We start from the raw sequence: 16,552 nt of genomic DNA, 5'->3' as shown, positions 1-16,552 counted from the left end.
GTTCATTTTGTTTGGTGAGCTACCATAGGTATTGTACATGGATATAACCCGAATATTCGCGCGGATCGCTCTGATGTAGCCTCGGGAGTTTCAGGTTTCGCACCGCGGGCTGCGTCAGCTGGTGTGCTACTCCTCTCATTCAAACAAAGAACGACTGGAGGAGGGGGCGGGGGGGTTTATATCCATGCAAGATACTCTTGGTAGATACCCAGACACAACAAAATTAACATGATTTTAACGGGTGATTTAATTGTAATACACGTTTCAAAATGATGCCGGAAAGTAACAACTATGATACCGGGTTTATAAAAAAACATGAATTTAATGCTGTGAAAACAACGTGGTGCAGGACAAGACGGCAGGGCGAAAAAGCTTTTAAAATGCGGTGTTTCTGGCAGAAATGGTGAGCGTTCGGATCGATCAGGATAAACAACCTCGTAGTTGCAGCTGTCCAAACTCACAACAACGGCCATACAGACATAATAAAGCAGGACTGTATTCACCCATGACCACTAGACGGTCTGGGTTTTGTTGCAATGTTTAACTTTTGGAGGAGCTGTGAGCTCTGGTGTGCTAAAAAGTAACGGCTGATGTTTCGGCGACTGTTGCGCTGTCGGGTGCTGACCCAATCACGAAGCGTTCATGTTCTTGACTGGCGAGCAAAAACAATCAATCACAGCAATGCTTCTCTGGCTGCTCTGTCAATCGACAAACAAGAAGTGTTCTCCCTAAAGAATTACCCTTTCCGTCCGATTGTGAAATGGCTGTTCGTGTTTTGTGGCAAAATGCTTGTGGCGTTTTGTGAAGATGCTGTTGTGTTTTCTCAAATGCTGTAGTGTTTTGTGAAACGCTGTGGGCATTTAATAAATCAACAGTAGGTGGCGATATATGCTCCAAGTGGAAGCGATTCGCCATTAAAGAAAAGAAAAAGAAGAAGAAGAAGAAGAAATGCTGTGGGGTTTTCTCAAATGCTATGGTGTTTTGTGAAATGCTGTAGCGTTTTGTGAAATGTGTCTGTGGTGTTTCCTGAAATGCTGTTTTGACTTGCACTTCAGGGCCACCATAGTTATTCTTAATTGACTATATAACAAAAAAAGCTTTGTCATATTTTATAATCACAACAAATGCCTGATATCTCTTGCATTGCATTTTGGAAGATCACTGTATTATGTTAAAGGTAGGCCTATGTCTATGTATATATCTTATAGATGAGCATAAGAAGTGTCAATATATAATATTAATGAACGTTCTAGTTCATTCAAAGCCAGCGACACTCACTTTTTGATTATTAGCCTATAGAAGAACATGTGAAATATCGTCAGAAGAGTTTTAATTCATCATGGTTGATTCATGATAGTTGTTCAACCACACAGTTTCCGCTAGCACTACATTGTGTTTTTGTGCAGGGTTTATTTCTTTCTGAACTATTGTCGCAGCAGGATGTAAAAGTAGCTTCTATAACAAAAGGCTGTAAACATGTCACATGTAAATAGAAATTTAAAAGTCAATTAATTTATGGTGAGAACTATCAGGTATCAGGTATCATTTTAAATGGCTCCTGTTTAACACAATATCACAACTCTTTATTACGATATTATATTAGTGATTTTACGTGAGCTATGACAAGATAAAAATAATGTCTATAAATATAGTTTGAAAAATCCCAAAACTGTCATGTGTTCACTGTGACACGCCTGTTGCAGCCTTACTTTGTCATGTCCATTCCCCACTGATCCATGCAGGCTTCACCCTCTCCTCCAGGCCTCTGACTGAGCATTTGTACCCCCTCCCTCCTCCCCAGCTGGCCTGCGGTCAGTTGCTGTACACCTGCACCACAGCAGACATTATGGGAGCTCAGCAACGTAACATCTGATTCAGGCTCTGCAGGGGCGGCGTGTGTCGTGTGTTCAGCCAGGTTTTCACCCTCAGAGCTCGGCAGAGAGAGCAAAGCAGGCCCGCCATTTCGCCTCCTCCTCGGTCTTTTTTATTTCTCAGCGCTTTACGGCGGAGCAGCGGCAGGAGGAGGAGAAGCGGCGGCGACGACTGGCGGAGCGGCGGAGGCAGGCAGGCAGGAGGAGAGACGCAGGGATCCGGCGTGCCACATCGGGATGAGAGCGACACAGAGACCCGGGTCGGATGAGTCAGCGAGTGGACCTTGCAATCACGGCATCCCTGAAATCTGACTGACGGAGCGCCAGAAAGAAGAAACAATATAACAATTTCTGATTGTTGTTGTTATCGGATTCCGCTTCTCTTTATTCCGCCCTCCCCTGGTCCGCGTCTGCCATAGCCTAGTTTTGATTTTTTATTCCACCTAGGTGGGAAAGGGGGTCCGGCAAGGTTGCGGAGGAGGTGGAGGTTTTATTTTATTTTTTTCCCCTTTAAAAGCTCACACCCGAAGATACAAATTCAAACAACAATTCTAAAGTCTTTTGTTGCATTGAGTGAGTGAAGATGTCGGGGCAGAGCATTACGGACAGGATAACTGCAGCCCAGCACAGTGTAACGGGATCCGCCGTGTCAAAAACAGTATGCAAGGCAACCACTCACGAAGTAATGGGCCCGAAAAAGAAACATTTGGATTGTGAGTATCCTTTTTTTCAACTTTACAGCACACCAGTGTTAAATCACCGCAGGCTGAGCGGAAACGCCGCTTCAGCTGTCTGAGTTATGGCGGTGGAGGAGCTACCAGGCCTCAAAGCCTAAGCGATGCTACATGCTAAATTGCTCATGTCAGGGAGATTATATTGTTATAACATCGCGCACAGGCCTTGTTGACATAGTGCTCTACATAATTAAAACGGGTTGAAAGACGTAGTGTCCCTTTTATTAAGCCTTACAAATGGGTTTCTTTTAATTTTTTGTCACAAATAGCTGTCAGACTAGCTTATCTGGCTCTGGTTTTGTTCACCCCTTTTCTCGTGTCATTCCCATGTCTACTCTCTGATTTGTATCTTAAATGTTTAGCCTGCGTTTCAGATACATTGGATGAATATTTATTGAGCTGCATCTTAAAGGAAAAAGGTAAATCGGTGTAAGCTAGTGGGCCCCTGACTCTCACAGGCCCTGATATGAACATTTACTGGAGTCCAATTTCATCTCCCATCTTGGTGCACCTGCAGCTGGACAAGTGTCTCTTGCAGGCTACAGGGTGAAGTGATTGAGTAAAAACCTGGTGTTTCTCATGGAGTTATCATGATGTGTAAGACACTATAAATCTGAGTTTTTGGTTGAGGTTTGTGAGTTTCCTTTTTTCCTTTACTCAGGAAGTCCAACACTTCTGCTTGTACCCTGACGTAAGCACAATAGCTGAAATCCTCGTGTGACCATTAGTGTGATGCACTCCTAGAAAGAGGAGTCACTGTTCTTCTGTACTTAGGCAGGCAGTGGGTAGATTTTCTGCATATTGATCTGCACTTGCAAATGCATGATGGCAGCAATGAAAGAGTTTTTTAATAAAATGTCCTGCGTCATCATAAGAGTTCAGTAACAGTGCAGGAAAAAGTGTGTGCTGAATCCAGCCTCATTGTCATGATCTGTGGAGAGGAATCGAAGATAATGATGAGTTAACTGGTCATAAGTAATGGTTACTTGCTGAATATTTTTGGCTCAATGTTAAAAGTTGCAGGTGCCACACCTGTTGTGCTGCTCAGGCTCACTCCCCTGAGGTGAGATGAGCAAAAGTTGGCAGAGTGAGACTCAAATATCCAATGTGACTGACGTGTCTCAGTATACAGTATAATCTGTTTAGATACAGTATGAACACAGTATCATCTTGTTTAATGTTGAAACATGAAGGTGTCTGGACTATTTGATTTATAGTGTATACATTAAGATGGATTACTTTGTTATGTCCCTTCTGACATGATAGTAGAGTTTTCCCTAAGTGTTCCCTAATATGTAAGTATTATATATGGCAATTGCATGCCTTTTTTTATTAGAGCATTATCAATACTTTAAATGAGGGGAGAAAGAGATGGGGAAAAGCCTAAGTTTAGAGATCATACTTGCAGTATGCACAATTATGGCTGGATATAAATATGGTTGTATCATAGTCTTAAATGTTGTCCTATCCTAAGCAGTTTTGCAGGAACTGTTTTGAGACGATGGTCAAGCTAATGCATTAAAGTTATTGATTCTGTCTGACCAAAGGTCTAAAACCTAAAGATATTGAGTTTACAATAACATAATGCAAAGAAAAGCAAAAAGTCATTAGATTTGAGAAGTTGGAACAAGGTCATATTTGTCCTTTTTGCTTGATGGAAGACTTTAGCTTTTTGATTGTAGTTAAACTACTGTAGGATACATGAGTTTTTGGGACTTAAGGTATTATACTTTTTACAATTTCCTACAACTCTTTTTCTTACCTAACTAGAAGCCAAAGTTATCAATAGTCAAATATATGCCATCATAAGCAGTCCGATAAGAAAATAGAGTTTAAATTAGTTTTATTTCATGGAGTGAAATTGGAGTGTTATCCCCACCTGTTGATTTGTGGAGTTGTCAAAAACTATACAGGGAACCCTTTAAATAAACCAGATTATTAATCTGACATTTGATGACAGTTGTTTTTATTCTGTTCTGGCCTGATCTCTTACTTTGTTCCTCTCTGTAACAACACTTAATTCACTCGCAACCATGCAGATCACAATCATCATCATTGCTTGTTCTCCTCTGTTGTTTTGACCGTGTTTTGACTTTGCACAAGTAAAACAGTGACTGGATCTATTTTAGGATTTTAGTTTTTTTTTAAATTATTGGCAACTTTTGAAAATCAAAGCAACAAACATGTCTTGTACTATAACAGACAGTATTAGGGTTGGATACCTCGTCCTCCACATAGTTATTTAGTGCTTCTGGGCAAAAAAATAAGTTTATAGAGTCATTATTTAGAACATTAGGATTGATACAATTACGATACCTGCCTAAACTATCTTGCTGCCAATACTGAAACATTACTACATCAGAAATCTGTAGAAGTAATGGGCAAATGAACACATTTTTAAGGTTATCCTGAGTTAGTTTTTAGTGATTATATATTAACTCCCAACATATATCCCACCCTAATGGTGATTAACACTGTTCAGCAGCGTCATGCTCCTTCATGATTGTTACATGAATGAATTAGAATCATTAATGTTAACCACAGTGAATATTTAGTGGCTGATTGTTACATGACAGTGCTGTCAGTTTATCCTCCTCCCCCATATTCCTCCTCCTTACTCGTACTCATCTCCTCTTCATCATCTTCTTCTGTGGGCAGCTCAGCCACCCATGCTAACTGCTGCTGCTTCTCTGGAAGGTTATCCTGTCCTACTTAAAGTCCCCCGCCTTTGAAAAGTCAAATATAGGACAGTAAGGGAGGCCCAATTACCCCGTCAGTCTGATCGCTGCTGTGAATGGCAGGGTTATTCTCACTTTGACTAACATCACTCAAGCAGCACATGGATGTAGGGTGAACATGTTTGCAGAGGAAGTGGGGCAGAAAATGTATGATTTACATCTTAATGTCCTGCACTTTACCTTGCTCTGTTAAAAGGATGTTTTCATCCCATTAACAATTGAAATGAATGCTATCAGTGTCTCCTTCTGCTTCAGGGGTCCCTGATTGCATCGGTGATGGTTCTATGGTTATTATGCTAATTTTATGTAGAAAACGTCTTGCTTAACATACTGTTATTTTAGGGTATTTTGAGTAGAATTATTCTGTAATTGTAACTCAGGTCTACAAGGTAATTATTGTGACTAACAATGAGATGTATTAACAGTCAATAATTGACGAATAGATTTGGCAATCGAGCATCTATTCTAGACTATTACATGCCAGCAAAAAGTAATATCTTTGCTATTTTGGGTAATTTAAAATGTAGATGAATAACCAACTTCAATTATACCTTCTACAGAGCTTTTCAGGGGGGTATATAGAGGGAATACAACTGAATAAATAAGATATGAACATTTGATACTTCATTTAGAATGGTATTAGGTGGAGAACATCGGCAAAGCCCAGAGAATGCTTGAGACATAACTTAAATAATCAATTGAATATCTAAGTTATTGTGTCAAGATTTTATGTTTATATATTTTTTGGAGATCAATTTGTAATCTATTTTCAGTTTTAACTTGACCAAACCTCTCTTTGAAAAGTATCCACTTAAATATAGGAATTAGCAGCAGTGTGTTTTGCAACTTTTGGTATTTTGTGAACGCTGCTAACAGGTGACTAAACTTCACATAATGACCTGTTGTGGAGGAGTTAAGTGTGAGTCACATCGGAGACTGTTTTTGTCTCAGACATCCAAAAATGAAATGGTGCATCTGTGGTCGCTTTTTACTTTTCATCGTAGGCAGCAGGTTGTCTGTTCACTAACTCATCGTGAGGCCTTTTGACAAGTGTGTGTGTGTGTGTGTGTGTGTGTGTGTGTGTGTGTGTGTGTGTGTGTGTGTGTGTGTGTGTGTGTGTGTGTGTGTGTGTGTGTGTGTGTGTGTGTGTGTGTGTGTGTGTGTGTGTGTGTGTGTGTGTGTGTGTGTGTGTGTGTGTGTGTGTGTGTGTGTGTGTGGAAAATAAAAATCAGATACCTCTTCTCCTTCTGTCACCTCCAACCAATATAATGATATTAATACAATTTGATATTACTAAATATCAAATATCTATATATAGAACTAAATATCAAATATCCCTAACTCAACACACTATCGATTGTGCAATGATATTTTCACAGTTTTCTCACACAATAACGGATTATATTTAAGCGGTTGTTTTTTACACAAATTGTAATTTTACTATTATCAAGACTTAACAATTATCCAAATATTTGCGCAATAATGGACAACAATTGTCTTTATCATAATAAAATATGTATTGCTGCCGTTATATTCAAAATAATGGAAGGATAAAGCACATTATATTGGAGAAGAGCATTTTCTTTTGATGGACTTTTTTTTTTTTTTCAGCCTTGGAAAATAAAAAGTTTATTTTTGATAGTTACACATATTATGTTTAACGGAAACTTGTGTTGTTTTGTTTCAGATTTGATCCACTGTACCAACGAGATGAACGTGAACATCCCCCAGCTGGCGGACTCTCTGTTTGAGCGGACCACCAACACCAGCTGGGTGGTGGTGTTTAAGTCTCTCATCACCACACAGCACCTCATGGTCTATGGCAACGAGGTGACGCTCCTCAGCATGCACAGGCAGACCATTTCACCGTTAATGTGTTACCTATTAGGAGTGTGGTGTTGTTTTGTTAACCTGTCTCCCCTTCCTCACAGCGGTTTGTCCAGTACTTGGCCTCAAGGAATACATTATTCAACCTCAGTAACTTTCTGGACAAAAGTGGGCTACAAGGTAACAATTTGATTCTGGCTGTTGTTGATCGTAGTTCTAAGTTATTCTGAAATGATGCTCTGTTTCTTAAAGTACATTTTCCTTCTGTGTTTCATTGCAGGTTATGACATGTCCACATTTATCAGGAGGTATAGTCGATATCTGAACGAGAAAGCTGTTTCATACAGACAGGTCGCCTTTGACTTCACAAAAGTTAAACGCGGGTAAGGACCTTTTTATTTTTTATATTTATTTTCTATTCTACAATATTAAACTGTCAAAAATATTTACTTTTGTAATATATCTGAAAGAAGAATGGTATTTAGTCTGCAACAAACTATCATAATCTTTATTGCTAAACATCTGAAGTATTTTATGTAGTCTAAAACATTCAGAAATAAACCAATTACAATATTCCAGATATCTTCAAAACAGTTTTTTGTATTATTATTACTTATAAGTATGATTGTACACTGAATATCTTTTGGGTTTAAGCATGACATCTGTCATAACAATGAAATACATTCAGTCTAGTGCTGTGTACCTGGACTCACATTCAGGTTCAGGTCCGGACTCAAGTCCAGAGGTTCAGGTTCAGGTCCGGACTTATAAGTCCGGACTTGTGTCAAGTTGTGTGAGTAACTAAAGTGAACTTATTGTGAGCTAATTATCAATTGNTTACACAAGCCACAAAATCGTTATGACATCATAAAGTGGCCAAAATCTGATCAGCTCATTTTCAGACAGGTTTTTATAGAAATGGATCAGGACAAAAAGAGAGAGAATCTTTGTTCCTGAAACTTTCAGGATCTCTTTGCACAGAGGGGACACATGTTGATGTATAAAAGACATGCAAAAGTGGATTTTGCATAATAGGTGACCTTTAAGTTACAAATGACTTGCTGCTACTTTTTGAGTAAATCAGCAGAAGTTGTTCAGAAATCCTGTATTTGTTAAATCGTTTATGTTGGGCTTACTTGATAGTACAGACGCCCATTCTCTTGTGAGAAGACTGAGAAGGAGAAGACGTAAACACCAGCAGCAGGGGCCGTGAAGACACCTGGAGACGGAGGAAAAGAGTTGGTGTAACTGCAGTTATGAATGTATTACACACTTTCATTGAGAATGATATGAACGCCTTCATGTGTGTATGCATGTGATTCCTACCCAAGGCAGGGTTATATCCATTGTTATGGTTAAGAGTGACATGGTTGTATGGGATTGGCACGTCAGTATTGAAAGGACCAAAGCAGGCGTCACTAGATCCAGGAGCATTTGAAGAGGCAATATTTGAAGCTTTGAAAGCAACCCGGATGCCACCTGGGAGTAACAGAGAGAGATTTATTGTATTGAACAACAAAGTGTACACATTATATTTTTGAAGCATACTTTCTGTGGATATGTTGGTCTAAATGTACCGTCCATCAGTGAATGTGTGTTCACCTGTGAGCTCTTTCACTCTGTATTCCAGTGCGCTGATATTGAACCACAAATGTTTAGTCCTCATGAAGCTGTCATCTTCTAGTTGAAATATGTCTTTGGTAGCACAGCAGCAGCCACGTTGGTGTTCAAAGGCACATTTGCAGTCCCATGTGTTACAGTCCAGAGGTTTGTCCGAGCTGACTGGAATAAGAAGGAGGAATGGTCAGGAAAAAAAAACTAAAACCAGAATAGTTTATGTGAGGGAGAAGTTCAAAATGGAGGGGTCAGTTTTAACCAGGAAGTTCTCTGTCGACTTTATCTGACTTAAACAGAAGACAAAACATGTTATGGTTGCAAAGCATTCAAAAAAGATGAACAGCTGACATGATTATATATATCCATGACATCATTTAACTATGTGGATCAGTTCTAGATTATAAAATAACCCTTTAACCAAATGATTTAAAGGTCTCAATGGACTTAAGGTTTAAGAAAATGTATAAAAAAGAATAATTTCACAGTATGAAGATGTCAGGTATGATTTGCTGTCGATGGTCATTTGTTGTATTGACAGGTAAAATAAGACTTTCTTCTACACGCTCCTTTCCAGCATGGGCTCTATAAACTGCTCTAAGTGTACATGTTTTTTTAAATTGCTTACTAGGAGTGGAACAAAATAAACAATAAGATTATTAGCAGCTTACGTGCAGCCTCTTTCAGTGTTTCAGCTACGGTCAGAGCCTCTGCAGGACCACTGAGAAACAGCGGCCCCAACAGGAACAAAACTGGTAAAACAACCATCTGAAATAAAAAAAGAATTATTCAGTATTGGATCAGTCATGGATACATATTCACCCAGAGCAGACAGGCTTTAAAATCTAATATTTCTTTCAATTTCAACCAGTTCATCAACCATTGTTTATATATTTTTATTTTTATTATGACGTTATGTGAGGAAACAAAAGTAGCCCAATGCATAAATAAAAGCAGCCATTACTACCTAAAGACTAGCATGGTTTTTTTTATCTGTTTGACCTTCAAAACACCAAATGAATTCTTACTAAGTAACTAAAACAAATATAACTTTTAACCTAGACATTTGTGTACATTTGCTTTTCCCATTTTTTTTATTGTGATCAGAAATAGGCTTACACTATTATGTACAATAACAATTATGAATATTGATATAAAATGACCCAAAAGTGACTGGAAGTATAGCTTGAAATAGTAACCCCAGTGCTTAATAGTGTATTTAAACTAACAATAACTGAGATGACATACAAACTCCATATGTGTTAATATACATCTCAAACCACATCCACCACCCTTCATCATACTTTTTTTTATTCAATTGTTGGCATAGTAATTGGTGGTTGACAGCCAGTTAGACAAATGTGTTTCTCTTTCAAACAATGCCTCTAGAAAGCCTTAAATAAGTATAGAAATACAGTATAACACTTACTTTTTTTGTTCCTTCCTCTTCTTGGTGAAAGTTCTTGTGAGTTTGTCAAACTGAGAGTTAGGGTTTAAAGCAGGGGATGGTTTTAGCTTCTTATTGATGCACAGCAGGTGAACCTCCCCTTGAGGAGGTTAATTACGCCTCCTCACACACACACACACACACACACACACACACACACACACACACACACACACACACACACACACACACACACACACACACACACCTACAAACTTACACACTCATCCACACGCAGGTTTCAAAGCCTGACACTAATACTTACACTAAGTGGACCCGGTAATATTGCTCAACAATAGTTTTTTTTTCACTGGATAATCGAGAATTGATCCTGTTGCTCCCTTCGGCACACTGTGGTTGGACCATAATAGCCCTTATTAGGATATCAGTTTCAGATTACCAGCCTCTTAGAGGACAACAGTGTCTCAGAAAGGCTGATATATGGATAACATTGTCCCTGGAAAAATAATGGCCTAAAAGCCAGAAAACAAAAGAAGCTGAAACTGTATTATTATTTTATCGATAAAAGCCTAAATCGGAGAACAACGTGCAGCGTCACCTGGTTCTCATGCCCAGATAACAGGAAGATAGTAGTGATACTCTGTGTTCCCATTATCACCTTCCCTTGGGTTATTGTTGGCAACCCAGATGTATTGATGATGTTTTTTTTGTGGTTTGAGATATGCAATATTATCCTGGCTAAATAAGACGTATTCTTTTGAATGAAATGATCTTGATCTAGGAGCAATATTTATATAATAATAAGACATAAAGCCATTTTATGAACAGCCAGGTGTTGCCATCTTTTATCTGGTCTTTGATGGATTCAAAGAATCTAAATACCTGAAAGAAATACAAGCTGCTTTTGGAAAAAAATGTTTACAAGTAAAGAAGCTGATTGTGTCATGACATAGGGATAATGGGGCTTTGGTTCTTCTACATTTTTATTTGTTTAGCTGACTTTTTTTTAGCTGTTTGCAGCATGCCTAAGTTGTGTCACCATATCAATCTCTCTTACATTCTTACACATACATTGATGGTGCTTATTAACAAAAGTGTACATCTTTGCCATGTCATGCAGTGGCTCAGTCAGTAGGGGCTTGGACTGTGAGCCGTAGGGTCGCCGGTTCAAGTCCCCGACCAGACCTAAATATGGAGTGTGGACTGCTACTTGGAGAGGTCCCAGTTCACCTCCTGCCCTGCCGTGGTGCCCTTGAGCAAGGCACCGGACATCCCACTTCCCCCCCCACTCCCATTGCTCCCCGAGCGCTGTACAATAGCTGCCCACTGCTCCTAGTACTAGACTCCTGGTACTAGGATGGGTTAAATGCAGAGAACACATTTCACTGTGTGTGCTGTGTGCTCTGCATGTGTGACCATTAAAGAGGGTTTTATCCCTCCCATTCTATTCTATGTCATGGGGAACATGTTAACATGTGAGAAGCATGAAGTGAAATATGTGGCATTCATCTAATCTGTGTCAAAACAATTAAATTAAAATATTTCAGTCACATGACATGATCTTGACCAGCAGATGGAGTTTGAAAGTGTAATTGTTCAATTAGAAAGATCTGAGCAGGTTATTGACTTCTGAATTTGGCTGAAAGGTTTACGCATTTTTATTTGGAAACCTCAAAATATGGCGTCAATCCAAAATATGGCAAACAATTACATTATTTTTCTGTTGTTTAGAATTTGTCTTAGAATTACAGTAATATTTTCAAATGTATGATGGGTAATTTACAAAAAATATTTATTTTTTTGTATCACAAAGCTGCTTGTGTTTGTATATGCATGCTTGTCTTTATATTTGTAGAGCTTGACATTCAGCAGTCTGTCACATTACTATACACAGTTATTTATCAATACACTTTTTTCAAAGCCTTAGTTTGTCATTTTCAATATCGCTGTTGATCATCTTCTAGACCTATTAGATAACAGGGTGTTTCCGTGTTGACAGTAAACTTGTCTTAGCAACAGGAGCTGTATTGTTTGTGTTTGTCTGATCTCCACTGACCTGGTTCTTCACATTGTTTTACCTTCTACAAGGAGGCCAAGGTGTATCATGTGTTCTCATGTCTGCTTTACACTTTCAAAACAGTCCTTTAGATGATTCATTTTGCATGTTATAAAAATGGGTCATTTTACGCCCTGACCTCAGAGTTTTGAATTACTTTATAATAGTGAACATAAAAGAGTTGATCATCTTTCTGAGATGGTTTGAGAGCGACATGAAATTCAGCTTCATTTAATTTTCCTGGGGTTTGAGCTTTTCATAAAAGGAACATAACCTACAAAATGTCATTGCAAATGTCACTTTTTAAATGAACTTATTAACACACAATTTGTAAAAAAGTATAAACCAAACTGGGTTTGCACCTGAAGCTGACAATAGAAAAGATCATAAAGTAAGTGAGTACACTAAATAGGGGAAAACTGTCCTATATTTCATATCAGCTATGCATAAGGAAATAATCATTTATTGTGTTTGCCAAAAGGTTGTTTGCAGATAAAGTCATGTTATCCAACATAGTGTTGTTTTTGACATTTTACTTCCTGAACAAATGATTGGAAAACTTCTAAATGTCTAGTAAAAGGAATCCAAGAACATTTATTTGGGATTTGATGGGCCATTGTTTTCTAAAACTGTCAACATCAATTACAAATTCAGAGCACAAATCGATTCCCCTATTTGTGAGGTGAATTTTTAAGCTAATTATTCACTATATTCATTATATTATTTGAAATACACTTTTGTTTGCACTAGAATGCCGCTATTGGGTTGTTGTTGTTGTTTGGGTCATTAAAGTTGCTATGATCAAAATTATTATATAAGCAATAGATTACATGCCTACTTTATGTAGGAGAGGAAGCTGGCAACCCATAAAGAAGTATCATCTGACTGCAGTTTCTCACAAACAGTATCTAACCCTTTTATCATCTTTTAGCTCAATGTTTTGGTTATTTTTTCTTCCAAGTTGATGTTTATTTCTGCAAAATGTTAGAGATGTTTTCCACATGCTCAGCTCCTAACAGAACACAGACACAGTTAGAAAAGAGCAAATATTGATGGCCGATTGCCTGAACAATAGTCAATGTTTTTGTTGCTGCATTCCTCCTGACGCCAATTAAAACAATGCACCATGGGAACTCACTACTGTTTTTGTTTTCTTGTGTAACATATAATGACTAAAACTGCTATTTGCTGTTCAACTTGTGATGTGCAAAGAAAATGAATTAACATTGAACCTTAAATATGTGTTTATCAGACGGCCAGACACACACCTCCAAATGCAAGCTAATTTTGCTGGATAATGAATGTGTGTGTGTAAGATTATAATTATGAAAAATAAATTAAAAATGAAAGAAACCAAAATATTTAGTAGCAATTCAGATCAGATTTGATTAATCTCCTTCTGCAGCTATAAAAGGCTACATACAAGTTTTTTCCATGTGTAATACCTTTTCAATAATCAACCCTGTTGCTGAATTCTTCAACATAAACACAGCAGTATCCCCAAAATATATGAAACTCATTTTGTTTTTTTAAAAAGATCTTATATCTATGCTGTACCTCGGTTCTGTGTGTTGTGTTGTTTTCAGCTGCTGTCTAGAGCAGGGGTGTCTAAACTACGGCCTGGGGGCCATTTTGAATCGGCCCTCACTCAGTAAATTAAAAAGTATAATGACTTATATTGTACTTCTTAAATATGTATGTTCAAAATATATTACACAGTATTCATGTGTGAACAGCCCCAATTTTATAATAAATGCAGTCAATTATTAAAGTTGAAAACAAGAAAAAAAGCCCAATAACAAATGTACATAACAACCTTGAAATATACCCTTCCTATTTCCTCTCATTATAAGCAATCTGAAGCTTCTGTTTTAAGGAATGAGCTGCCAACAGAATATATGAAACCCTCTCGAGAGCTGTTAGCTGTTTTTGTCTTAAAGCATTTTCAAGTATCAAGAATAATTTAACTATATTGAATTTACTTTTCCAACTTTTAACTTAACTTATGAGGCAAAATACCACTAGTGAGTGGCCCAGCCCTTCGTATATATACTTCTGTATGTGGCCCTCGGTGAAAAAGGTTTGGACACCCCTGCTCTAGAGAATTGATGAGTTGGACAACCTTATAGGTGACGTGGTTGCCCAATCACAATAGACCCACACATCATACTCATCAGATGACCTCACAACATGTGTTTTTTTCCAAAACAGCATCATTACAATATAATGCCAAAGCATCTGTTATATGATTACGTGACTTTAGGATACCATTTGTTAAAGCTTTAATAAGAGAATGTAAATCACAGTTGCTGGTGTTTTTGAATGTAGTGAACATGTGGCATACATTTGTATTACTACTTATTACAAATTACTGCTAAATGTTAAATTACATATATAGATGTGCTGTATGTGTCCTTTTGTGATCTACACTTTATAAAGTATTCTATTTCACCTGGGTGGTTATAATGACTTTCAAATGAATACCCCCGCGGCTCATTATGAATAATGTATGTGTTATTAGTTACAATTTTAATTTTATATACAAAATAGGTCAGTTCCATACACAATGGTAAATGTGAATTAAGAAAAGCAAAGTAAGGGCAATTTTTTGTACAATTGTGTCAACATTCACAGTTTGAATAAAATCCACCACACGCCATCTTCTTTGATTATTTGATTTATTTTCTTGTCATTTTACAGGTACGTGAGTGTTAAGTTGATTTCTCCAAATCGTATCAAGATTGAATTACAGCAAGCAAAAGGTAAGCAGTTGCAGAATGAAGACACTCACATTACAATGGTCGAAATCCGATGTGACGGATATAAAAATGTGCTCAACAGATTGACATGAGGGCTACAAGGCACCACACAAACATACTTCTTCTAGCAGACGTTAACCTTGTCAGTAGGGCAAGAGTTGGTAAGTAAGTATGTGCACTAGACCAGTGGTTCAGTAGGATAAAGCAGGAAAACGCTGAAAGTGTTATAGTGTTTACCGTCGTCGCAGAGGAAACATCCTCTGGGCAGTTTGACAGCCACCTCGTCCCCAGCATTCAGTTGACGGGCCACAACTATACTGGCACTGTCCTCTTGGTCTCTTGTATTTTTATCTTTGGATCCTGCAACTACCTGGTTGTTAACCTGCAGACTGGCACAGGCGGCCAAGGGGTTGCTAGGAGCCCCGGCGTCACTGTAGACGGTGACGGCCAGACTGTAGACACCAGAGCGAGGAACAGTGAAGATACCGGTCTCCGTACTGTAGCCATCACCCAGATTAATGAAGATGTGTTTGTAAGGGATGATTTTGTCGAATGGGAACTTGCCAAAACACATAAAGCGATCGGTATCTAACAGAGCAACAGAGACGGCAACGCGGCCGGCTGGAAATGCAAAGGAGAATTGAAAGTTAGAAAAAGTAAATCATTGAGTTTTCTGTATCATGAAGAAAAGTTTTAAGTGTGTGTGACCCACCTTCAATACTGTTGAGACTTTGCACTGTTTGTACGTATTCCTGCTCCAACTCACTCAGCTTTTCATCAAAGTGCATCTTCAGCCTGTTCACCTCTTTCAGCATCACACAGCAGTTGCACGATCCTTTGTCGATGGAACACACTAAAGACAAACACACAACAATACACTTGCAGATAAACATACTGTATGCAGACACCTGATTATGCACCCACAGTTCCAAGCACCATTACCTTCGTTTGGGTTCACAGGCCCTGCTGTTGAATTTGAGGTGTCCCATTTAAAGTAAGGAACAGCAAGTGATGCTTGAAGCAGACACAGCAGTAAGATAGCTGGAGGGAAAAAGCATATGCATGTAGTAATAAACCCAGACGTTCTTTAGGTTATATATATGAACCTTAACTTCCTCTAAACATGTCTTACCTCTCATGTTGACAGCTTTAGAAGGATGGAAGATGTGATAGACTGATCAGTAGAGGAGGTATCATGGATATATATTTTTTATCAGAGCCCCTCCCTGGTTGTAAGTTTCATTCCTCCTCTTCTGTCAGCGCTCCTCCTTTTTATGCTTGTGTTTTTTTAATCGTCTGTCCTATTTGTCTTTATTTGTTCAATCGTCACCACTATCATTTTCTCAATCCACACCCTGCAGGGTTGTGTGTGGATGGTCACAGGTATCACCTGTCATCTGAAAAGAGGAGTTTGTATCACCTCTTTGACATTGCTGCATGATATTTAACTTTATTTTTTTAAATGCACACACAGCCTTTAGCTCTGACTTGTACACACACACACACACACACACACACACACACACACACACACACACACAAACA

At 38.4% G+C, this 16,552-nt stretch overlaps 3 protein-coding genes across 15 annotated transcripts in view; 1 reads left to right on the top strand and 2 right to left on the bottom strand.

Annotated features, from left to right (window-relative positions):
• cbln18 (cerebellin 18) overlaps positions 1 to 10,285 on the bottom strand; it is an 11,092-nt gene extending 807 nt beyond the window's left edge. The window contains exons 1-5 of one of the 2 annotated variants that reach the window (XM_010793890.1): positions 10,214 to 10,285; positions 9,456 to 9,552; positions 8,773 to 8,952; positions 8,497 to 8,649; positions 8,307 to 8,389 (exon numbers count right to left, since the gene is read on the bottom strand). In XM_010793890.1, coding sequence (XP_010792192.1) covers positions 8,307 to 8,389; positions 8,497 to 8,649; positions 8,773 to 8,952; positions 9,456 to 9,552 — 513 coding nt within the window. In that variant the 5' untranslated portion in view covers positions 10,214 to 10,285. Of the gene's footprint in view, positions 1 to 8,306; positions 8,390 to 8,496; positions 8,650 to 8,772; positions 8,953 to 9,455; positions 9,553 to 10,209 lie in introns of both variants that reach the window. The other variant, XM_010793891.1, reaches the window with a different exon arrangement.
• picalmb (phosphatidylinositol binding clathrin assembly protein b) overlaps positions 1,688 to 16,552 on the top strand; it is a 29,017-nt gene continuing 14,152 nt past the window's right edge. For 6 of the 12 annotated variants that reach the window (XM_010793896.1, XM_010793895.1, XM_010793894.1 and 3 more), the window contains exons 1-4: positions 1,689 to 2,584; positions 7,031 to 7,173; positions 7,275 to 7,350; positions 7,451 to 7,553. In XM_010793896.1, coding sequence (XP_010792198.1) covers positions 2,455 to 2,584; positions 7,031 to 7,173; positions 7,275 to 7,350; positions 7,451 to 7,553 — 452 coding nt within the window. In that variant the 5' untranslated portion in view covers positions 1,689 to 2,454. Of the gene's footprint in view, positions 2,585 to 7,030; positions 7,174 to 7,274; positions 7,351 to 7,450; positions 7,554 to 16,552 lie in introns of all 12 variants that reach the window. The other 6 variants (XM_010793893.1, XM_010793898.1, XM_010793902.1 and 3 more) reach the window with 4 other exon arrangements.
• On the bottom strand, positions 14,921 to 16,230 carry LOC104964972 (caprin-2-like). The gene is made up of 4 exons (XM_010793892.1): positions 16,140 to 16,230; positions 15,950 to 16,048; positions 15,720 to 15,860; positions 14,921 to 15,628 (listed from the first exon to the last, which is right to left on the bottom strand). The coding sequence occupies exons 1-4, from the start codon at positions 16,144 to 16,146 to the stop codon at positions 15,186 to 15,188; spliced, it is 690 nt and encodes a 229-aa protein (XP_010792194.1). The 5' UTR covers positions 16,147 to 16,230; the 3' UTR covers positions 14,921 to 15,185.

This window comes from Notothenia coriiceps, unplaced genomic scaffold (assembly GCF_000735185.1).
Source record: "Notothenia coriiceps isolate Sejong01 unplaced genomic scaffold, NC01 NC01_scaffold00037244, whole genome shotgun sequence".
NCBI classification, from domain to species: Eukaryota; Metazoa; Chordata; class Actinopteri; order Perciformes; family Nototheniidae; genus Notothenia; species Notothenia coriiceps.
Note: the sequence above shows the minus strand (reverse complement) of the source record. Positions and strands in the feature narration are given on the sequence as shown.